Below are 24,268 nucleotides of genomic sequence, written 5' to 3'. Positions count from 1 at the left end.
CCATCTGGCACCACCGACCACACAGATGTACAGGTGTTCATATTAGTGGCTAGTGAGTGTATAATAAAAGACACCAGAATATTAACAAAACCAGACAAAAAGAGGACATTTTAATCTGAATAATAAAAAAAATACCTTTTTAGCAACTGAATTTTGGATCTAGTATTAAGCGTGTAGGTTCTCACCTCTACCTCAGTGCCGCTCTCATCAATCACACTGATACTACCACTCGAGTGGGGCAGGGAGGTGGGCGTGAGTGGCCCTGAGTCCAGAGACAGACTACAAGGACAGACAGAGAGAGAGGGAGAACCCCATGTTACTGGACAAGAATAGAAATGATCATACATATATCCATTCAAATAAAAAACTCATACTGAATCTGTAAGTGTGTTGTATGTCAGGGTGTAGTTACTTGTCTGGGTGTAACTTAGTGGGCGTTCCACATTCTGATCCTGCTAACGAACAGATGGATTGCCGAACTGAGCGAAGGACAGACCGTGGACGAGTGGACCTTCTCTCATCCATGTCAGGCTAGCAGTTAGGAATAAAACAAAATACATCACTGCCAGAAAATAAAACTTCCTCCTTTTATGTTACTTAGCCCCTTGATGAGTAATGAACCACATGTTATTATCTATCCCATTATCTCACCAGTTCTCTGGCTCCATACTCTTTCTCCACTTTCTTCTTCAGCTGTTTGAAGCAGTCCTCCATCCGGTCATGAAAAGGTCGGAGGTCGTCAGTGACTCTCTTGCCATGCAGAGCGATACCTCGGCCCAGCAAGGGGATCTGCAGGGGTACACATGTCCTGCCACTTCAGTAAGTTTTATAAAGAGCTAGGTGTTTGGATAAGCAATGGAACTTTTTTTCGTGTACCTGCCAGGCGATGAGGTCTTTGAGGCGGTGCAGCTTTTCTTTATCTTCTGGATGATCATGTGTGTACTCCTCTATGAAAAATGCCTTAAAAGGCAAGTCAAAAACAGGTCATTTGTACAGTCACCTCCATCAATTATTGGCACCCTTGGCAAAGATATGAAAGTGAAATGGTTTAGTACACAAAATCCAACACACACCTTTTCATACTTGGCAAAGCCACCCATGACAGCAGGATCTACGATGCCATTAAGCAGCATGGAAAGGGGGTTTATGGGTAAACTCTCGTCACACTGGTATTGGTTGATCATTGTAAGTATTTTCTCATTGGTGCTTCCCATCGTCTCTATGGCATTCTCCAGAGGACTCACAGTCGACTGATAGGAAAGGTGGTAAAGCAGGAGATATACGGTTACAAATGTATCTTTGATTTGTCAGTAAACAATGCTGATTAAAACGAGTGCCTGTCTAACATATTAGTGGTCGATACTCACATGAGTCATGTTTGTGGCCTCGAACCAGCGCAGGATCCCTGGCAACTTGTATGCAGTGAAGAAAGTGGTGCGTTCAATCCACATAGACTACATAAAACATTAGGGAGATGAAGTGTTATTCCTGTGTATGTGTTTATGTGAGTATGGGTACCAGCAATAGATCGTGACTCACAGCAAACTCATTATCAGGGTCCACTTTTCCCTTCCTTACAGGTCTGGAGTACTGGAAGCGCTGAACATAGTTGGACTTATAAAAGCTAGAAACAAGTAAAGAGGTGTAAAAGAACTATAAACATGGTCTAGCATGCAAATCCACAACAAGTTACGTGACTTTGTACTTTTTCATATTACGGCATTCATATAACATTGAACAAAATCCAATATTGTCTTTGTTACTTTCATAAAACTTTATTGTACAATATTGTGATTATTGTTATACTAACTTGATAATCTGATCAGGAACAGGCTTGTTCATCAGGCGGGGTGGGATTTCCAGGACGGGCTGGACAGTGAAGCACTGGATGTCTGAAAACGCCATGTTAAGAATGGTACACTGACAAAGACGAGCTTATAACGAACTGCATTTTGCTTAACATATGATGCCATTTTTTACAATTCACACTCCAAGGTTTACGGTCCAGCAAAAATACATAATTTCCTTACTCTTAGCAAATAAATATTAAGCTAAGAACTGGAACTATTTTACAGGATTTATTTCTAAATTAATTCAATAATTAATATTTATATATTTAATATTCAATATGTAATTTATAATTATAATAATTAATTAATTGATAGATAGTTATAAGTATTATTTAATTAATAAATAATAAATTAATTCTATGTCTAGTGATACAATCGACAATATTAAGCCATTTTCATCGTCATAAAATTGGTTCATCTTAATCTTATCCATGCATTTAAATATCAAACGCTACATCAAGTGTTGATTTATCTCTGGCTGAGCCTCTAGAATTCAATTCTTCTGTGATGTGGTTTAGCGATTTGTCACACCGTGCTTGTTTTTGTGTTTTTTTTTGTTTTGCTGTTCTGTGTGTACTTGTTTGTGATTTGTGATACAGCGTGTCTTATCTTTAATGGATACATTGCAATGGGGAATTCCTGATGTCATCTCCAGGCATTGTAGTTGTATTAAGTCTGACAGCACTGGGGAACTGACTCATCAGCTGGCTCTGGAAATCTTCCCTGCGCTCATATTCTTTCCCACGATGGATAAACACCTTGTTCTGCAGTTACAGCACATGAGTAAACAACCCAACACCTCGATCTGATCAAGCCATCAGAAGCACAATAAAATGTAATTCATTCTCATGGGAAACAAATTCCATACATAGACACACACACACACAAACATAACAAAGCAAACACTGACCCGTAGGAATTGAGGAAAGCCACAGCCATAGTACCCAACAGCAAAGTAATCTGGTTTGGGTCGCAGGATCTTCATAATATTCTCATAGAACTTGGCCTGTTGTTTCTGTATGAAGACATCAGGTAATACAGTTGAAAATGTCACTGAAGAAAACACTTTATTGTCACAGTAAGAAAGGAAAAATGGCAAAGGTTTTACCCATTTATAGGCAAAGTACCAAAAAAAAATGTATCCAATTTGATGAAAGTTTTTTTCCTGAAGATGGTAGATATCATTAAAAAACCCCGTTTAGCTACAGAACAGATTCATTTAATTATCCGAGTCTCATTTCATTTAAAACATTCAGACAGCCTGATTAATTAGCCTAAATTCTAGCAAGTTGAAAGCTAAAGTAACTCTTCTGAACAATCTTCCCTTCATCAGTGTGGATTTAAGTCGTTCTCTTCCCCTCAGCAGAAGGTGATTAAACTAGCCATCAATGATTTAGAGGGAATGACAGGTGTGGAGTAATGACTACATGGTGCATATCCAAGATTCATAAATCTTACGACATATTATGTAAAAAAGCTGAAAAATTGGTGTGCGTGCGCTTCGGTGTGTTTACCAGGCTCTGGCCAAGTAGTTCATAGTCAAAGACCTCCATCTCGTACTGCTCTGCAAGTTCTTTACACAGAGAAATGGCTTCCTCCCACATCTAAAACACACATGTATGAAAACATAAACACACAAAGGGGGTGAGAAAAGAGAACACAGGTCAGGGAAGGTCAGTGTAAATCGAGAGAAATTATAGCTATGGACTAAAATTCATTTGACTTCTCATGGTAGAAAATCTCCAGGTGTTACAGATTAAAAGACGGTTAACTAACGTCCACTGAAACACTAGACAAGGTCTAGCTATTAATATCACTGTGCTGGACAAGTTATTAGAAATGGACAGAGAAATTGGAGTCTTTTAAAATGAAATACTGATTCCCAACTGCATTTGATCAGGAATTCGTTCTCTAAAATGGAAATAAGCTAGCATTGGGTTATCCAGCATTACAAAATCTGCACTGGCACTTTGTCTACACTTTCTAATACCCAATACATCAAACCCTTTTCTTGTGAAAACTGCATGACAAGTATAACAGTTATATTTTTCCTCTTTGATTGAAATTCACTGTAGTTCACAAATGGAGCTGAACCTTAGCTGTACAAGGAATTTATTGGATTTGCTGGGACCTCAGAAAGTCCTTTTTTTGCATCTGAACGTTTAGTGTAGAATATACACTAATAAAAACGTAACATGGATTGCTGGTTTTAATGAAAGTGGTGAAAAATATAGAACACCGTAAATTTCACTATGATTAACTTTACTGTATGCTTCTGTTAACTCTCAACAAGTTTCCCATTATCATTTCCTCACTACACTTGTATGCTCTCAACAATGTCTGTAAAATTTAGTTAAACACTATTACCATTTTTATAGCGCTTGCACAACAGGCACAGCGTCTCCCTGAAATACCCCTTCAGACAACCAGAGGTCAAGCTATCTTGAGTTAAATTAGGATTTCATTACTTATTTGATCTCGTTTGTGCTGGTTCTTTTTTCTTTGTACAATTTTGAGCAGTATTCACTAGCTGCAGAACCATACAGATGGCTTTGGACTGTACGTGGTACAGTTTTGCTATGATAGCATCAGGACTGCAACTGCCACAAACACTCATCAGTGAACAGCTGATAACTTCAACATCATATTAAATACTAGAATGAATTTCCTGGTTACATAACTGCACCTTGACCATACAGACCAGAGTTATAGTTGCCGGTGTCACCAAGATAAGAACGGCTTCCCTTTTGAGTCTGGTTTCTCTCTTTCTAGTATCAGTACAGGGAGTTTTTCCTGGACACCCTCACCTCTAGCTTGCTTATTAAGGATAAGCATTTTCACTTTTACACCAGATTTTACTGTCTGTTTGAAATCAGCTTCAGATTTGTTGCTACACTTGTACAACTTTCATTAAAAGATTTCTTCAGCTTATGGAGCCAAATGATCTAGCAGAGTCCCCTGTGTTACCACCACACACTTACTTGCTTAATAGCTACAACCTGTCTAGCATTTCAATGTGCTTCAGTAGAACTGTCTTGGTACTTTCCTTCTTGCAGCCTAAAATAATTACATTGCAGTTTGTACCTCATACTTACTAAATAGAAACTAAATAGGGGGACTAAATAAAAAAGTAATGACATTTTGGTACCATGTGCTTGATGAAGTGTCTCTAATGAACATGTAGCTGTATTTCTGTAACTTGTTTTGCTTTTTAATGTAACACGAATATTAAGTTGTGTTGAGTTTAAGATTAAGATCATGCTGGTTGCATCCACAACAGCTCTGGTTACGGAGCACTTTATTTAGATATGCTGAAGATGTGTGGTTTGTGTAATGTCCAGAGCACCTTGCCCTTGTCAAAGTAGCTGATGATGGTGTCGTAAAGTGTCTCTTTGAGCTGCCGCTGTGACTGAGGAGTCTGGAAATCCAGCTGAGGTGCACACTGCTCATCCGACCACTACGGAAATAGATGTGTGTGTTGGAAAGAGGAGAATGCAGTTAGAAATAAGATGATAAAGTGAGTTATAAGTGACATACAAACTTATACCTATCAATGCCTTTGATAGAGTAATCTGTTATATTCATATATATATATATATATATATATATATATATATATATATATATATATATATATATATATATATATATGAATATGCAATTGGATGTCATGATGAGAGGATGTCTATGGTCTATGGACAAAGAGAAGACAACCCAAATTGTTGTCTTCACCAGAGAATTATGAGTTAAACCACATCACTCAGAATGCAATCTAGCACAAATGAATGAACTGCACGTTGCTGATTACATCAATCAAACGTGGCACAGACTGAGAGAAAGAGAGAGAATGAGAGACAATGCAATGAGCTCTATAAATTCAGGTGTTTTGGCTGCAGGAGCTGATGTGAATTCATAAATCTAGTCTGCGACCCACAAAGGACCATTGGACGTGGCCAGGGACTGTTGTAAATCAGCCAATAACGACACGTCTTTCCTCTCTAAGAACTGCCACTGCACAAACTAAAGTATCTCTTATTACTATGGCGACCTTGTGGCAGAGGTCAAACAGTATTTCTTCAGTAATGTATTCTGTGTGTGTGAGTGTACACGCATGATCAGGTCTGCAACGATCTGCTTTAGTCTGCGTGTATGTCTGTGTGTGTACCTTAAGCAGCTTGGAATGCAGCAGAAGGGTGTATGCAGCCTCGGTGTAGTTCTCTCCCTCCAAATGAAGATCACGTAGCTTGTAGAGGTACCTGTGACATGCAATCACTCAAATGTTCAAGATCCCATTGTCTACATTTACACACCTCACACAAGTCTATCAAAGCACACATTTGTGCTACATCACTCAGAATACAAAAATGGGTCTGAATACTCCCTCTCTCTGTCTCACACTCACACACACACATCTATATATATATAGATATATATATATATAGAGAGAGAGAGAGAGAGAGAGAGAGCAACATACTCAATAAGAAGCCATTGGAATCTGCTGTGTCTCAAATAATTATATTTCATGATCATATCTCTTTTCATTTTATTTAATATTATAATAAGACTATTTAATATTTGAATTAAACCCTGCATGCATGTTAAAGGGATCTGGCATGCCAAATTCACTAGTCTCACAAGTGTAAACAATTAAAATGTACTTTACAACACTTTCCATAAGAGGGTAGTGTTGGAGCAGTAATTCTGCACTGCGAGACTTGTGCATTTGAATCTTCTGCATCTAGGGATAAGGTTGAAAGAGGACAAATAAAAAAAGATGAGATTTCTGCACATGTCCAATCCAAGGCTGTATATTAGTGACCACTAGAGATTAAGGAAGGTACTTGGACTTTATATTCAGCTTGCATTCTGCCTCATCTGTAAGTTAATAATGATATAAATTTTGCCAAACCAATAAATAGAAATAAAAATGAAGGTCAGGATCGATATTAAGGTAAATAATAAAGTATAACTAATCTTGAAAAAATGAATCTCTTCTTGATAAACAAAGAGGCTTCAAGGGCTGGAGTAATGCCATGTTCTTGCTGGCTGTAAGAAAATGATTCAGTAGGAATTGGACTCCAGTGCTAACTCAACTCTCCAATGAAGGCTGCTCTGCCACTAGAGAATGACTTGTGAGGTGTGAGGTCTTCTGTCATACGAATCAAGGGCAAACCATCTACTCTGAAAGGAAAGCTGGATTCGTTTACCAGTGTAGAAGCTCAAGGTCAAGAGGGAGAACTTATGAGAATCATTGCATGGATGGCAGAATTGGGACATCCTGCATGTATTGGCTTTAAATATTCAACCTGGTCTCTTTGTGAATTTAATGTGTGATGTAAATTTGTCAGGCTTTAGCCAGGCTCCTTCTGTTCGGACACAGAGTCATCCAAGTTTAATGTGCCTCTAAGGGGGCTGTATGTCAAACAGCAAAGAAGAAATTCCTTTCTTTCTCGCTCTAATAGGCACCTGGCACACTTTGATCCAACAAGATTCTTGGGAATTGGGGTGGAGATGGACTTTGTTCTCTCTGAATCAGAGTAACAGCTTTTTTTGGTGTCACTTAAGACTGCAATATGGTCGCTCTATACCAGCAGAGGTATTTGGGAATATTATAGACAACTGCATGCTGAGACCAAAGTACCTGTCCCTGCATGAGTTTAAGGCATTTCTGCTTTTCTCCTAAGAATACCATTTACTATATGAGCCAGCAGCAGGGCCTGGGCACCTGGACTCTGTATTCTGGTTAAAATATGCATGTTACAGACCGAGAGAGAGAGAGAGAGAGAGAGAGAGAGAGGCATTACACACATCCACAGCTTTATGGAGTTAATAAGGTTACGCTACATAAAAGTATAATGAAGCAACACTAGACAGACATCTGGTTTAGACATATCTGATTTTCTTATATTTTTACTACCTACCAGTTTTCATCATGCCTTTTCTTTCACACGTTCTTTCAATATCACCTGTGTTGATTTATTCCTTGCTAAGGCACCCTTCCCCTGCTCTGTATTACCTGCAGTGTACAATTTCCATTACTCTAATTCCTTCAAACCACCCCCTGCCGCCTATCTCTCTCTCTCTCTCTCTCTTTCTCTCTCTCTCACACACACACAGACACACACACACACATACAGACACACACACACACACACAGACACATGCATAACCCCTTCTGGACTTCTGCTGTTTGATTCCCTTCATTACCTCTCTTCTACCATCACTCTGTTTTTCCCTTGTTAATTCCCATATGCACACTTGTTGTCTTTTTTTCATCCATCTCTGCCACATACTGGCTACCTCATTGTCTCTGTCCTTCTATCTCCATCCCATTTATCCCTATCTTTGAATTCTTCAAGTCAATCACTTCATCTGTCGCTTAGTGATTCAAAACTCTGCCTTTCCTGCAGAGTTGAATATCCATTCAAATGCTTCAGTTCATTTTTCTTTTTCACTCCAGACAAATAGCACCGACTAAGCACTATCTATAAGCAAAATAGCATGCATGAACACACACAACAAGATATTTAACCAAATTACCTGATGTACATCCCCTCACGATTGATGTCTTTGTAGAAATTCTGAAAAAAGAAAGAAAAAGAAATGCTTAGCTTACATATTCGTGTATGTGTGTGTGCATGTGTGTGTGTCAGTCTTTACTATTAACCATTGTAAATGAACTAATAATGTTCCTCTTGTAATGAGGCGTCAAAAGTAGCAGATCAATAAAGAAATGAGCATCGGAATCGCTACGCACATCACAATTATTTCAGTGTAAACCTATTTAATGTGTTTCAGTGTGGAGGTTTCCTTTAAGCACACTTTCCTCCAGGTTGTATGGTTTGCAAGACAGCCAAGGAAAGCACCTTTACTGCTCCAGTGAATATGGAAACTGCTCAAGCATCATTGTCTTAAAGTTGTAGGACACGGGTGTTCCCATGAGAGCCTAATACAGCAAACTTATAAAGGATAGTATTGAAACAGTCTATACGACGATGACACACAGCATCTTCCAAATAGAGCAGTATCAGTCTTACAGTATACTGTGCCCAAATTCCAGCCCTGTCAGTTACATTCATCTTTTTTATTTCCCCAAAGTCACCAGTGTAGCTACAACGACATTTGAAGAAAAAAAAAAGTTTTCCTTATCGCATATTTTTCTATTTGAACAATAAAATGCTTGCACATCTCAAGACTCCGATGTGCCACCTAACATTCAGTGTATATCAAATGCATTTCATGCTTTTTTGGCTCTTCATTATTTTTCTGTGTAGTGTAAGGATCAAACCCTCACTTTTCCCAACATCACCCAGATAAGCATGAATTTTTTCCCCTTAGTTCCTCTTCTTCATGTTGCTCGTTAGGCATCTGGGTCTAGATCCATATTTCTGTAAATCTGCATTAATCATTTCAGTTGTAGATGTTAAAGGGTATCACTGACATCTAAATACATTAGAAACTGTAATTAAATGAATCAGTACTTGCAATAAAATTGATCAGCTACTATTTTAGTTCTTCTTCTTTTTTTGCCTCTAAGCCAAAAGCCAGGATAATTGATTTAGCCTCTGATATTAATCTATAGAGTAGGAGTAGGAGCACTTCTGATAACAAGATCATCCATTTTCTATACCACTTATTCTGCACAGGGTCAGGAAAAACTGAAGTGAAGACACTATTGTCAATTTAGACATGCCGGTCAGCCTACGAAGCATGTTTTTGGACTGGGAGATCAAAGCAAAGGAAACCAGAGGAAACCCACAAAGCATAGGGAGAACATGCAAATCATGCATGGGCAGAGGCGGGAATCTGGCAGCGTGAGACAGACCTGCTGACCACTAAGCCTTTGATGGCAAGTCTCAGAAACGAATTAGCCCCCCCCCCATTTCATGGTAGTTTTAAGGAGAAACTAAAAATGGCAATGTGACCTTGACAGAAACCGAGTTTGATATTGCTGACTTTGAAAGAGAGCGCTAATCACCCAGCTCAGTCACATCAGACAACTGGCTGGTGTATCAGCGTGACGTTGGCTAGTGTGAGTTGTGCCTGATTCGCTAGCTGGTATTGATTCAGAAGTAAAAGCAGAGAGTTACAGGTTCCATTTCGGTGGGAATCATAGAAAAAGGGCTGGAGGGTTACGATACTGCAATTTGTGTTGCTCACTCAACACTGCCAATGTGCCTTTTAGCAAGACGCCCATTTCCCAAATTGCGGCAGAGGCATCCAATCCATTCATTTCAGTTTGCCTGCAAACAAGCCTATAGCCGCACCTTGTGCCAGGAAAGGTTTGTTCTGAATCCACCTTACCAAAAACAAACATCATCCGCCTCTCCCTGAATGCAGAACTACAATGAGAATACGAGCAATGAGTTATCTAGAACATTTATACTGTAAAAGTTTTATTCAAACTTAGATCCTAAATTATGGTGTATAGTTACTGCCCTTGATAACATGAAAGGAAAGCAAAGGGTTTTGTTTATATTTGAAAAGCACATGATTCATTTTAATCACTGGCTGATTAGGAAAATGATGACAATGTGGAAAGTGGTGTACCTACAAGCCATGATTAGATGCTGTAGCTGCCTGATTACAGGCTAAGAACCATTCATATTTTGTGGCTCATAACAAAAAAATGCTAAATAAAACAGCATACAATCACGGCATACATAGATATTCATGTGTCTGATATATTTTGTTATCTTTCAGGTTGTAGATAACCCGAGAAGTGACATATTTGCTCTTATTAATACCTTTCTAAGCAAATATATTCAAACATATCAGCTCCTGCCTTTTCCTTTTTAAAAGTCCTGTGTGTGCTTTCTCAACACACTGTACTAATTAAAATAATATTAGATTTTCAGTTATAGATATGTTTCTATTGATATGTTCGTGGTAGAAATAACCAGCTGGCGAAAAGAACTAGCAATAAATGTGTCTTTTTGTGGTCTCTACAACAGTATTTATCTCAGAAAAATTTCTCACATCCAAACAGCGTTATATTAACTGTTTTCTGAAGTTATGCTATGGATTTTGTTAATTCTGTTTGTTTCTGAGAAGAAATTGAATGTGTGATCTGCTTTTACTAGCCACATTGTTCATGACAAAAAAAATGTTCAGTTTTCCCTTATTTAGTAGTCGGGTGAAGTAGCTTATTTATGTATGTGAGGAAGGGTGACATTTATAGAGTGCATCCATAAAGAAATGAGACAGTCAGGAATTTATCATTTTGTCCTCATGTCTGAGCAAAGACAGTGTCTTGACAGTCTGTAATGAAAAAGCCATTTGGAAGTTCAAATTTGGTTTTGAAAACTTGAGATTAGACAAAAATGAGAAACATTAAACCTGTACAAAATTAAAGCCTTTATAATAAATTCACTGTAAATGTTCATATATACTGTATATTAGAGTTGAAGGTTTATTAAATTCTTCCAAACAGGCTTCTAATGAACACCAAAAGGTGTTAAATCTTTGTAAGACTGTTTGCTTTTCAAAAAACGTTCTATGTATGGCCCCTAAGTTTCATCTGACCATTCCAAAACCACTAGATACTTTACACCTTATCTTTAAGATTGAAGAGAAGAGAGTAAAAACACGGACGGATGAAAGCCAGGTTAACTGTACGTTCACAGACTGACTGTTCAACTGATCAGTCATGAGCATGATTGATGGTTAAATCTAGATATGATGGTGGTCTGGTGGGCAGGGCTTACATGGGTTTATGAGACCTACCAATAGATTGACAGTGCAGCTCATGCGGTTGTTACGGCTGTCATCGCTCATCACCGTGCGGTAGTCAAGGAGACGTTCCAGTAGTCCAGTCACCAAGGAAACAAAGTTGCGCACCTCTGCCAAAAGGTGGAGTTGCTCCTGGGCACACTCTAATACTCTACAGCGACACACACACACACACACCATTTAGGAATACATATACACTCAAATCAAAATGTTATACATATGCATGAATGAGCAAACACACACACACACAAACAGTGGATGGATGTTTTGGCCTAAAGTCTATCAGAAAACACAGCTTTCTGTTTTCTAGGTGCAAAGTCAACCAAGAGACACTACAGATAAATCAAATCAGACGGTGTGTGTGTGTGTGTTAACAAATGAGAGAAGTAAAAGTGTCAGCAATGTGTATGTGTGTATAGGTACATGGTCTGCAGTAGCTCCATGTATCTAACGTCTCCGCCCCCTCCTTCCACCTCGTGATCCAACTTGAGGATGATCTCATTCTCAAACTAAAAACATGAGACAGAAAGAGTGTGAGAGAGAGAGGGGGGTGTGTGTCAGTTGCTTGAGCAAAGAACTATACATTTAAGCATATGTATTTGCATTACATTACATTTATCCATCAGTCATCTTTATATGTGTGTGTGTGTGTTCACATAAGAGAAAAAGTATGTACTTTCTTAAAGTGTCCAGAGTGATTGGTTTCGCACTGCATCATGTCAAAGAAGATGGGTATTGTAGCTCTGCGAAGCTCTTCTTCGGGGATTAGAGTCATCTCCAGTATCGGCCCCACCATGCCAGGGATGAAACAGATCTTATTCACTCCTGCAACACAGACACACACACACACAAATAAATACTTACACTCACAATAAGTTTTGAAATTGGCATGCAGCTGAAAGTCAATCTGACAAAAGTGACTGTAGAAATATAACTAGATAAACTACAAGTCTACAATAAATGTAAGTCAGCTATATGAAAGCCCCTCTGCTGAGATTCTGACCTGCTGCACTACATGCTATACAGCAAAACTAGCTTAACTACACTGAGACACTTCATCCAGGACTTATCCTCATTTCCTACCAAACACATCATTTACAATTAGCAAAATGTGCCCTAGAGGCCTGACTCTGGGTCAATCCTCTGCAACTTCCTCCACCAGAAAGAGCTCAAGTGCACTAAGAATCAGTCTGGAGAGAAACATGATGAGACACCTGTTCTGTCTCTGTTGCCTCAAGTGTTTTTAAAGTGCAGCGATTTTGTGACAGGTCTGCTCCCTTCAACATGACAACAGGTTAATGAGTGCTTCGAGGATTCTCAGAGCAGCTTGTAAAAAGTTTTACTTGGACCTCTCTGACACACTCAAACTGTACATCAAACTACAGTAAAATGGGTGAGTGGGATTCATTAATAAGGATGCGACCTTGACTTAGAGGACCTGGACTGGCGATCACACTCATTTAATCACACCCATTTAATCAATTTATCTAATTTAGCAGAAATCAGAAGAAAAAAAAAAACTAATTACAAATCTACATTTTCAGTGTAGCTGATTAGCAGCCAGTAACCTTGGGTTAATTGTGCTTTCAACTAACAGACATGACACACACAGTTTGATGAATAAAACATATATTGTGTGTGTGATGTTTATCAGATGGTAGAAACTCAGCTTAGAGAAACAGAAAGCTGATTAAGGATTTTCATCTAAATCTGTATGGGGTAGGAAACCAGAGAAATGCTGCACTGAAAACATAAGAAATTCCACACTAATACAGGGAAACTGAAGTGCTGGAGCTGTGAATCTCAAAACTGCCTCAGATATACAGGTGAATAATTGATTAAAAATTAAAAAAGCAAAAATTCCCATTAGCCATTCAATTGGGCTGAGATCTAATGAGGCAAAAGCATATCTTTTTCATCCTCATTAAACCATTCAAGGACCTTCATGCCCTGTGGATCGGTATGTGGTCATCCTGGAAGGGACCGCTCCTATCAGGACGGAAATGTCTCATCATTGGATGATCAAAGATGATCAGACAGAAGAGGCTTCTTCAAAATGGACCCAGACCTTACTTGTGAAATGGCATAACAGAGCCACTGCTTTTCCCACACACACACACACACACTCACATACACAAACTTACCCAGCCTGTACCACATGTCTCTGATAGCAAAACCAATCTTTCTTCTCATGTCTCCATATCTGAGAAAGAAAACAAGACACAAAAAATGGGTAGAAATAGAGAGAGCAGATTTCATTTAATCTAAATCTCTGTATGTTTGTTTGCAGCAGCAGATTTCCACATTTCATACACTTCCTACAGACACTGCGACTGTGTGTGTGTGTGTGTGTGGCCTCTAGTGTCTCACTTTGCCAGTATCTTGTTTCTCTTAGTCGGGGAGAAGTGCTGGAGCTGCAAAGACTCCTGGGTAATAAATGCCACAGCCAGATGGAAATAGTTATTCCACAACTGCAAAAAAAGGCGGATGGAGAAAGAGAAAGAGAGATAGATTAGAAAGTAGAAAAGATATCATGTTCCTGTGCTTTCTAAAATTCATTCATATTCCATATTAGCAGTCCCCACTTCTAACTAGTTTCCACTCATTGTAGAAGATTCATTTTCATGACTGATACACTGTTGTTCACTGAAGGTCATCTTAAAATGACTGATATCGACATCAGTGACTGAGCTTATGCACACAATCCATTCCTTTGACAATTTTTATTGTATACTAAATTCTGTGAAGCCTTCTAGATCAGATGAGACCAGGCATTCTCAGAGCAGTATGTCTGTATGCTGGTTCAAACGTCTTATAAAATATTAAAAATAAAGTGTCAAAAGGTTGGTTAACAAATATGTACTTCGGCTAACCCACTGTTTATTTAATGCCATAAACATGTGCAAAGTTCCTGCATGTGAATATCACAACCATCATTATTAATTATATTCATAAAACAGGATATTAAAAGATTAAACTGTGACAAATTGCACAATTGCTCTATCCTGAAAAAGCTGTAATAATGTTTTGCTCCACACATGTTCCACCCATGCATTTTAGATGGGCTGTTGTTATAAAAACCATTTTATTTAAAATAAAAAAAGTAGTTCTCAGTTTAAGAAACCCCATCATCCTGTAGCACCAAAGAATACACCAAGAATCAATGTGACATTTACATTTACAGCATTTGGCAGATGCCCTTATCCAGGACAACATACACTTATCTCTTTTATACAACTGAGCAGGTAAGGGCTAAGGGCCTTGCTCAAGGGCCCCGCAGTGGCAGATGAAGTTACAACCTTCTGATCTGATCAGTAATCTAACATCCTAACCACTCAGCTACCCCTGCCTCTGGGACTAAGGTCGCTTTTTTAAGGATTGCATATATGTTGTACACCTAATAAAGCCATTTTGGTTTTCAAATGTGGTCAGAATTCTAAAGTGTACTCATGTAATGGAAATATTTGCATTGGATTATTTATGCTTATTCATCTCAGCAGATATCATATGTGGGTGTGTCATATTAGTATAAATGTACACTTTTAGGAATCTACACAACTAATCACAGAATTCAGAACAAGCTCACGACCAGGGTGTCATTTAAATTCATAAGAACACACATCTATATCTCACTGATCATTAAGAAGGCAAATGAAGAGGTATAGAGCAAAAAAGCAGCTGCTGAGGCAGTACTTCATGGCGATTGTTCATACTGTTATCATACTGTATCACTGTCCTACAGTGTATCATAAACTCCTTTCACCAAGAGAAAACTTTACCAGACTTTAAGCATGGAAAATAACTGAATGTGTGACACACACACACACACACACACACCTGCACTTCGAAGCTGTTGTTGTCCAGGAACTTGTGATTCATGGTGTCAGCGTAGGTGTTGATGGCGCGGAGAAACACTCTAGCGAGAAAATGAGAGTTTTCAATTATCCGTTATCGAGTTAATCCGTTTATCAAAACCCCACACAATTTACATATGATAAGCACCTTAATACTGCTTGAATATGCACCCACACACACACACACACACACACACACACACACATTATCATTAAATGATCTGTATATATATATTTGTATCAGTGAGCTTCTAATATAAATTGTAAAAGTTGGAAATACATATAAGATGGTGTGTGTGTGTGTGTGTGTGTGTACTCACCTGTTCTGTACCATGATCATGGTGACCCAGTCAGAAGGATAAACATGTTTACCGATCAAATCCTTGAACAGCAGAAATGCCTCCATCAAAAAGTCCTAGTAAAGCAAATATACAACTTTTATACATATTTGTCTGTGTGCATTTTTGGCATGTGTGGGTGTGCAACGAAATCATTAGCATAATCATTCTGTAGTTTACATATGATAAAATATGTCTTTTTCCAAATATTTAACATTACTTTTTTAAAAAAATAATAAAAATCTGTTACAATGTGGACATTTTTAATGACAAAGTTGTATTTTATAACTTATTTCGTCCTTAATATGACAATGTTTGTGTGTGTGTGTGTGTGTGTGTGTGTGTGTGTGTACTCTCACCACTAGGTCAGTTGTACCGCTGAAGGTCTCAATGTAGCTGGAATAGTGTCGATCATCCATCTGACTCAATATAGCAGTCATACAGGCCACCACACGAGACTGAGACAGAGACACACACGTAGAAGGAAGAAGATTGAGGACAAAGTGGTCCGTTAGCGGTAGGGACTGCAACTAATCAAAAGCTCTGACACACTTTCCGAACAGACAGATGAGGAAAGTCAACAATCAACTTCTTCCATCATTGGAAATGAATCTGCACCTTCTTTCACAGCCCTCTATCCCTGCCTGTCTTCTCCTCCCCCTCATCCTTCCTCTCCTGATCTCCCATATCTCCATCTATCGCACCTTTCTCTTGTTTAGGTGACATGGTGTGAATGTGAGAGGATGATGAATGGGAGAGAAAAGGAAGAGGGGAAAAAAAAGTTAGGGGTGACAGATGGATGTTTGCAGATGGTAAGATAAGGGGGGTTATTCAACTAGGATGATGTGTGCATGTCTAAGGACGTACATGTAAGTGTGTGTGTGTTCATGCCTTGCCTTCTTGCCTTTTTTTAATGATGGGTAAACCTTGTGTTAGTTTGAGGCTATGTACTTGTCTTGCCTTATAAACTTTACCGGTTGGTCACAATATCACACGAGAGGCAAAATCTCATCTCTCTCTATAGCTCATTAATGAAATGGTTAGTGTTCAGCATTGTATTACATCACAAAATCTCATTAATCTCATTGATAGTATTATAAGGTTGTCATGCCACACACACACACACACACACACACTGTTGACTGCAATTCTTTACTGGGCTCATGCTGTGTTTCATCTGAACACCAAACTGAGGATGTAACGCCTTCGCTCAAACCAAACAAACAAATTTTATTGTGTTAGCTTGTGTCATTTGCTTGCATAATAGGCTTAAACTATCTTGTTATACTCCCAGACATTTTCTTGAAAAATGAATGAAAGATTAAATACTCCACTTTGTTCATGTTCATTACAACCATAACTGTACTTCACATACACTTTCAGATACCCTTTACTGGTAGACTGCAGGGTTCTACAGTCTGGGCTAGAAAGTAATCAGCCCGAGCCTCAATTTTTCTTTCTTTTCTGCAGGAACCACTGTCTGTGCTATTGAACTTCATTCCAAGTCCAAAATAATCAAACTTCAGGAATTTGTTCAGATCAAGCCGAAATGTTTGCTTAACTAGTTGTGTCTTCCACCGAGAATAGCAAATAAACCCCAAAGCAGCTTTAGTCCCCGAGGGTCATCAGAGTGGAATTTAATCCTCACACCTTTTATATTGTGTATAGTAATTAAGCCACTGAAGAGAGGGAATCATAGAGAAAATTTAATTAAGGGATAAAGAACATGCGGTTCATTAGCCGATAAAGGACCCCTGTGTGTGGCTGTGTCCTTTAAAACCATGCTTAGAATATTACAGACGTCAGCTCTGCTACTGGCTTTCAGCTTAAGCATGATGGTCTGAGCGAGGAAAAGCATAGAGAAAAAGCTATATGACACACACATACCCTTTCAGGGTGGATAAGATAAAAAAAAAATGTAATATGGACTCTTCGCAAACATTTTATCTTCTGCAGAAAGACTGGGGGAAAATATACAGTGAAAGAAAATGTGTAGTAGAACCTTGCTTTTGAATTGTTACATTATGGGACACAGAATTTAATACATATCAGGATTATAGATAGCTGATAAGGCAAAAAAAAAATTTGCACACTGCATGTGCACCAACATCAATTATTAAAAAAAAAAAAGAGTCTTACAGATGCACAGACTCGCAAAGACAGAGAAGGAGAACAAGAGGGTGAATTTAGAGCTTAAAGCTCTTATAAAACCAAGAAGCAAGCACTTATAGGAACACACACACACAGAGTGATATATATGCTATCAAAATAGGCAGTAATGCTACCAGAATTTCTAAATATTTCGCTCAACACCTCACCCTGCCTCCTCCCTCACAACTTACCACTTACTCACACGCATGCATGCACGGATACACATCAACACAAACCCAGGTGCTGTGGGGATGAAGCAGCAAAATAAAATGTAATCTGTATTACGTAACAAATCTCATTAAAAAGAAGAGTCATCTACATGGGCAGATGGTTCACCCCGCAGACGAGCAGAACACTGAGGAAAAACTCGACGTGCACGCTTAGCATTGTACATGGAAACAGATATGCACACAAAATTGCACATAAACCCTTGCTTCAGGTGCTGCAGTTATGTAAGTAACACACTAGAGTGTCTTTTTCAGTTTACTAAAATATCACAGTGGGCGGTACAGTGGCACAGCGGGTCACACCTCTAGAGTCCCCCATTCCATCCTGAGCTCAGGTTACTGTCTGCGTTCTCCATGTTTTGAGCTCTTCGGTTTCCTTCCAACCTTCAAAAATATGCTAGGAGGAAGACTACATTTCCTCTAGGTGTGTGTGTGTGCAAAGGACCATGTGATGAAATAGTGTCCTGGGTGTTCCTGGGATAGGCTCCAGACCTACTGTGACCCTGATCAGGAGAAAATGGTGAATGAGCTGAATGAATGGACAAACTCGGGAATATACTGTATATTATAATGAATGATATATATAAACATAGGTTGAGTTGCCTATTTCAGATATTTAAGCCCATCAGTGATACACAATTTTTTCTTTCAAACATCAGGAAGGCAGTGATGCTTATGCATCACTCTGTACATTGCACAGCTAGAACCTTATAATTCTACTGTATTTTGTTTATTGAAAAACCTGTACACTGTACCTGCTAGGAATATTAACCAGACAACCGTATATATATATTTACATATTTGATGTCTGGGTTAAATAATTGATTGTTTTTAATTTCATCTCAAACATTTGCATAAAATATTTTGCTGTTAGAAAAAAAAAAATCCAGGGGCATCCAGGTAATTAATTTTAATTTAGTTATAAAACAGTGCTGGAAATCACAACCCACGATTTGTGCATTTCATTTATTATCAAGCTCCTACAGTAATTAGCCTGTTTTCAGATTAATCCAATGGCTTTAGGTAAGAATTTAAAGTTCCCCTGACCTTATAACCACTTAACAGATGCTTAAAGGCCAGAAAAGTTAATTTCCTGCTAAAATCTTTACATTATAGTGATGCTTATGATTTTTTTAGTGGACTTGCAGTACCATTAAAAGTTGTTCACCAACCATCTATCAAAAAGGACTATTTTTTTCTATGATATCACTCTAAAAACCTTTTCTGGCACTTTTATTTTTGAGAGTGTAGGATAAATGGATGAAGTGCAGAACCCAGTTTTCTTTAAGACACAATATAACTTGTGAGGTTGGGTTGAAGGTCGCATTCTGTATATTTCTCCAATGACACTTCTGGGCCAAGTCAACTTAATTTTAACTGCAGGTTCAGTTCTTACCTGGGGTAAGGGCTTTACTCAAGTGCACGAGGCAAGATGTAGAAGTTTTTTAGTGGTATTAAATCTGAAACCCATCATTTTGTTCCCATTTTTTAACAGAGTATCACCACACAGTATGGCTAAAGCTCACACCTGAAATTTAAACCTGAGTCTTGACCTCTGTGATCCCAACACCATTCTGACATTACTGCTTTCTTCAATCTTACACACACACACACACACACACACACAAACACATTTCCGAACCCCTCCCTCCTTTTTCAGGTCGTAGCCTCATTTCTAAACAGCAATCTTTCATTCCCATCTTCGGCAAAATGGAATATTTAAGCTACATGACTTTTGAGGCCATGGGCATCAGATGCATGGGGACACAGACATGTATTCACACACCATTTAATGTTTAACACTAAATTTAGCCCGCAATATGGAAAACAGAAGGGAAAGGGTGAGAAAAGTTGAGAAGAAAATGAACAAGGACAACAGAGAAATTAGAAAGTCAGGAAGAATGACACCATAATTAGAAGGAGGGGAAGTGGTGTGAAAAATAAGTAACACAAATCTGTCTTCCTGCATGTGGATATTTAGAGGTGACAACAGTGTAAAAAAAAATGGCAGTGGCAGTAAAGATGTTGGACTGTTCTGCAGTCTGGTGGTTAAGTGGCCATCACAGTTCAGTGGTTAAGATGTTGGACTACTGATTTACATGTTTCAAATCCCCTTAACAGTGCCAAACTGCTCCCGCTGGGCCCTTGAGCGAGGCCCCCAACCCTCAACTACTCTGTTGTAAAAATAAGATAAATGTAAGTCACTATGAATAAACATGTCTCCCCAATGCCATAAATATAAATATACAAGTTAGCACATACTGTATTCTCTTAAAATATAAACCTCCTTTCTAAAATGTTTCAGCGCACTAGCACCATCTCAGCTCTTTACCATCATTCATCAACATTAAAAGAAATGACTAATGGCTTATTTCTGTGCAAGAGAAAAGCAGCAGATTTAAAGGTGCAGTTATATATGGAGAGATATTTAAATCAGAACACTTCAGTAATATTTCATGATATAACATAATAACTGTCAGTTCACATATCTGCTCAATGGAGAAACCTTGGCTTCTTTAACACACCAAACTGGTTCACTATATCGCAACATTTACCTGTTAGTCATGGTACCTGTTATCCATCCATCACTTTTCTGAACTGCTTATCCTACACAGGCTCACAAAGAGCCCTGAGTCTATCCCCGTGAACCCGGGACACAAGGTGGGGGACACTCTGAGTAGATTGCCAACACATCACAGGGCACAATTACACGTCACACACACACCCACACACATAACAGACGAATGAGAGATGACATCCAGTCTGCCACGCATGCCTCTGGACTGTAGGAGGACACCAGAGTACCCAGAAGAACCCTCCAGTGCATTAGAAGAACATGCAAACTCTGTGCATGAAGGGAGGTAGAAACCGAACCCCCAGCCCCAGAGGTGCGAGGCAAATATGCTGACAGTGAATACACAGTACTAGAATTCCTGAGGTTCTAGTTTAGCCAATGTATTTGCTTGAACTAGTCTCACCCACTTTTCAATATCAGTCTCATTAGACACAATTTCATGCCACACCACCAGAGGTCCTCATCGCCTTCACTTACTCTCACCTGTAGCTCTTGCTTCCATATTTAAAGACTCTTTATATACCCTTAATGTTCAGAAAGCTCATTACAAAGTCTCCTTTGATTTGTATAACTGAGCCTTTTTGCCATGTATGTTTCTCTGTTTGTTTGTTTTTTAAGGCTAAGACACTTTTTTTTTATCCCTCTTCGCCTAGTCAACCTTTAGATTTGCTAGCTGGTCTGACTGATTTTGGGCTTTGACCTCTCTGCATGGCTCTGTGAATACTGATAAGGTTTTTGCCTCTGCTTTTCTAAACTCTGTGCTTTGATCCAACTCCAGATCTCTGTGTAGTACATCAGGCTAACTATCCCTTCAAGTAATTTTTACTTGTCTTGTTATTTACATTTTTCCAACTCAGCAGTTTGAATCTGCAATCTTGTATCATTGTCACACTTGCATCTATCAGTTCTATCAGTCCTGTCACGACATCACCTAGTATACATTACTCATATATGCCACACACACAACACAGAATCCATAGCTTGTGTCATTATATGTATGAAATGCTTTTTTTTAGTTTGGGAAATCTGGGTAATCACCGTACAGGATTCTGGGTCACCATGTTAAAGGGTGTGTAGTCCTGTCTGCAGCAGCTTTATCACTGGTTACCTTTTATTTTGACTCTATCCCATGAAATACACTCTTTGAGACTTTAGTCAGATATCCATAAAACATGAAGGACCTTAAGTTGCCTTTATTTGTTGCATATACATTACAGTACAGTGAAATTCTTTCCTCACATATCCTATCCTTGTGGGTTGGGGTCAGAGCACAGGGTCAGCCATGATACAGAGCCCCTGGAGCAGGTGGGGTTAAGGGCCTTGGTCAAGGACCCAGCTTGGTGGTGTTGGGGCTTGAACCTCGACCTTCTGGTCAACGACCCAGAGCCTTAACCTCCTGAGCTACCACTGCCACCATAAATGACCTTCCCAAAATATTATGATTTTGCTGTAGATTATTATATTGTTATTAATTAATACAGATGAGCTATATCAGTTCTTATTATAACAACAGAAAGATTTGAGCAGTGTTATGGAAATAGCTGCACTGCTGATGTCCTGTTCTCTATATGGGAATAAAACTGACAGGCTTCAACTGCTCTTACTCACTTTTATGTACCTTCCTGCCTCGCCTGATCTACGTAAAATCTCCTGTTTACTATCCTGTACATCATTTTCAGAATTTGCAGTAAAAAAAAAAGAAAAAAAAAAAGAGACCAAGACAGAGGACTAAAAAAGACAGGACTATTGGGACTAAGAAATACGTGGGAGAAAAAAAAAATGAGAGAGGAGAAAAAGTAGACAGGAACGATAAATATAAAAGAGATTGAATATCTGAGAGCCTTTAAAAAGAGACATACTGCAAAAATGGGGGTGTAGGAGAATGGCTGATGAGACGAGTGCATATGAGAAATGAGAAATGAGATGATGAGAAAGAAGGAGCGAGAAAGAGGAAGACAGTCCACAGGTACTCATTAGACATGTCAATGGCTGGAGGGCTCAGCTAAGAACATGCAGACCTGAGAGAGTGAGAGAAGGACTGTGTGTGTGTATGTGTGTGTGTGTGTGTGTGTGCGCATGTGTGTAATGGAAGAGGGAGTTTTACGGTCCACTCGCCTTTCGTCCTGATTTCAGTTCACTGCTGTCTTCCCTCAGGCTGCCAGACCCAACAACCTCATCTACATCTTTTCTCCCTTCGCTTATGTCTCTTTCCTCAGTACCTCTTTGTTCCTCTTCACCTTTTAACATTCTCTCTAAACACATGCCTTCTGTTTCTTCCTCACGTCATTTTTCCCATCAACCGCCTTTTTTTCCCCACCCCTCCCTTCACCCCCATCCCACACACACTCCCACATTCACACACACACACACACACACCCTCATGTCTGTCTCAAGTAAAATTACCAGATCTCATCACAGTTCTGAATCAAATTAAAGTGAGCAAACAGCAGCAACACCTACATTCTTCACCCTGTCCGTGGGTGTGCATGTGACATTCTAAATGCTAATGAAACACTGTGTGTGTGTGTGTGTGTGTGTGCGCGAGAGAGAGAGATAGAGAGAGAGAGATCATATGCATTTAGTTCTTTGTGGTGACCACAATGTTGGGAGCATCTCCTTCGAGAAATATAATCACTTTTTTATTCTAAAACTTTTCTTATACAAAAAGATGTTAAAAATGAAACAGACACACACATTCTCATACTCATTCACACTTCTAGCATCGCCAATCCACCTACCTGCCTGTTATCAGAGGTGGGAGGACACTGGAGAACCCAGAGGAAACACTTCACAGACAATAACCTGAGCATTGTAATTTAGACAGTGGAGGAGTGAGGAGGCGAAGCAACCTTGCTGCCTGATGTTAAAGATTTTATGAAAGTAAACTACTGAATTCATTTCCAAATCATATGGAATTTAACTACCCCCACAAGGATAGTTATACATAACTGTGCATTATTACACATACACACACACACACACACGCACACACACACACACAAGCTGTTTCCTTCATCACAGAGGTTACTTGAGTCACACACAAGGTGAGTGCTAACACCTCCGGTCCCATTGTGCGTCGCTGCTTATTTTCAGCCGTGATTAGTGCACGCTGACACGTCGTTTACCTTTGAATATCTTCAGTGAGAAAACCCTCATATGCACACAGATAAACACCAGTGACGATGGATGTGCCCTTCACACATATGCTTCATAACCAGACAGCTTTTCGGTTAAATTACTTTTCAACAGGTATCATTGTTTTACACGGCCCCTATCTGACCTTCCTCTCCTTCACCTTCATCCTTTCTGTGGCTCTGCTGCTCTAACGATGATCTACTCTCTCAGACTCAAACCTCCCACATCCGGTGTGAAATTAAAGACTGGAACAGCTACACTGAAGAGTCAAGAAGGTAAAATGAGAACCAGACACACACACACACACACACACACAGTTCTCCTAGTGCTTGTCCTGAGAGTTGGGACTTCTGTACAGGCACAGGAGATCTGTACAACACACTAATGTATCAGAGCAAAGCAGTAA

The 24,268-nt window shown here is 39.1% G+C and overlaps 1 protein-coding gene across 1 annotated transcript in view; it reads right to left on the bottom strand.

The window, feature by feature from the left end:
• Positions 1–24,268, bottom strand: part of LOC131364958 (dedicator of cytokinesis protein 2) — a 115,154-nt gene that overhangs the window by 2,691 nt on the left and 88,195 nt on the right. Inside the window, exons 27-48 of the mRNA XM_058408462.1 lie at positions 16,134–16,232; positions 15,757–15,851; positions 15,420–15,498; positions 13,953–14,053; positions 13,727–13,785; positions 12,259–12,407; positions 12,006–12,091; positions 11,577–11,733; positions 8,391–8,431; positions 6,016–6,106; positions 5,197–5,307; positions 3,365–3,454; positions 2,761–2,865; positions 2,473–2,614; positions 1,811–1,892; positions 1,540–1,624; positions 1,368–1,454; positions 1,074–1,250; positions 877–960; positions 652–789; positions 413–531; positions 186–279 (exon numbers count right to left, since the gene is read on the bottom strand). Coding sequence (XP_058264445.1) covers positions 186–279; positions 413–531; positions 652–789; positions 877–960; positions 1,074–1,250; positions 1,368–1,454; positions 1,540–1,624; positions 1,811–1,892; positions 2,473–2,614; positions 2,761–2,865; positions 3,365–3,454; positions 5,197–5,307; positions 6,016–6,106; positions 8,391–8,431; positions 11,577–11,733; positions 12,006–12,091; positions 12,259–12,407; positions 13,727–13,785; positions 13,953–14,053; positions 15,420–15,498; positions 15,757–15,851; positions 16,134–16,232 — 2,271 coding nt within the window. The remainder of the gene's footprint in view (positions 1–185; positions 280–412; positions 532–651; positions 790–876; positions 961–1,073; positions 1,251–1,367; positions 1,455–1,539; positions 1,625–1,810; positions 1,893–2,472; positions 2,615–2,760; positions 2,866–3,364; positions 3,455–5,196; positions 5,308–6,015; positions 6,107–8,390; positions 8,432–11,576; positions 11,734–12,005; positions 12,092–12,258; positions 12,408–13,726; positions 13,786–13,952; positions 14,054–15,419; positions 15,499–15,756; positions 15,852–16,133; positions 16,233–24,268) is intronic.

Source organism: Hemibagrus wyckioides, linkage group LG14 (assembly GCF_019097595.1).
Source record: "Hemibagrus wyckioides isolate EC202008001 linkage group LG14, SWU_Hwy_1.0, whole genome shotgun sequence".
Lineage (NCBI taxonomy): Eukaryota > Metazoa > Chordata > Actinopteri > Siluriformes > Bagridae > Hemibagrus > Hemibagrus wyckioides.
Note: the sequence above shows the minus strand (reverse complement) of the source record. Positions and strands in the feature narration are given on the sequence as shown.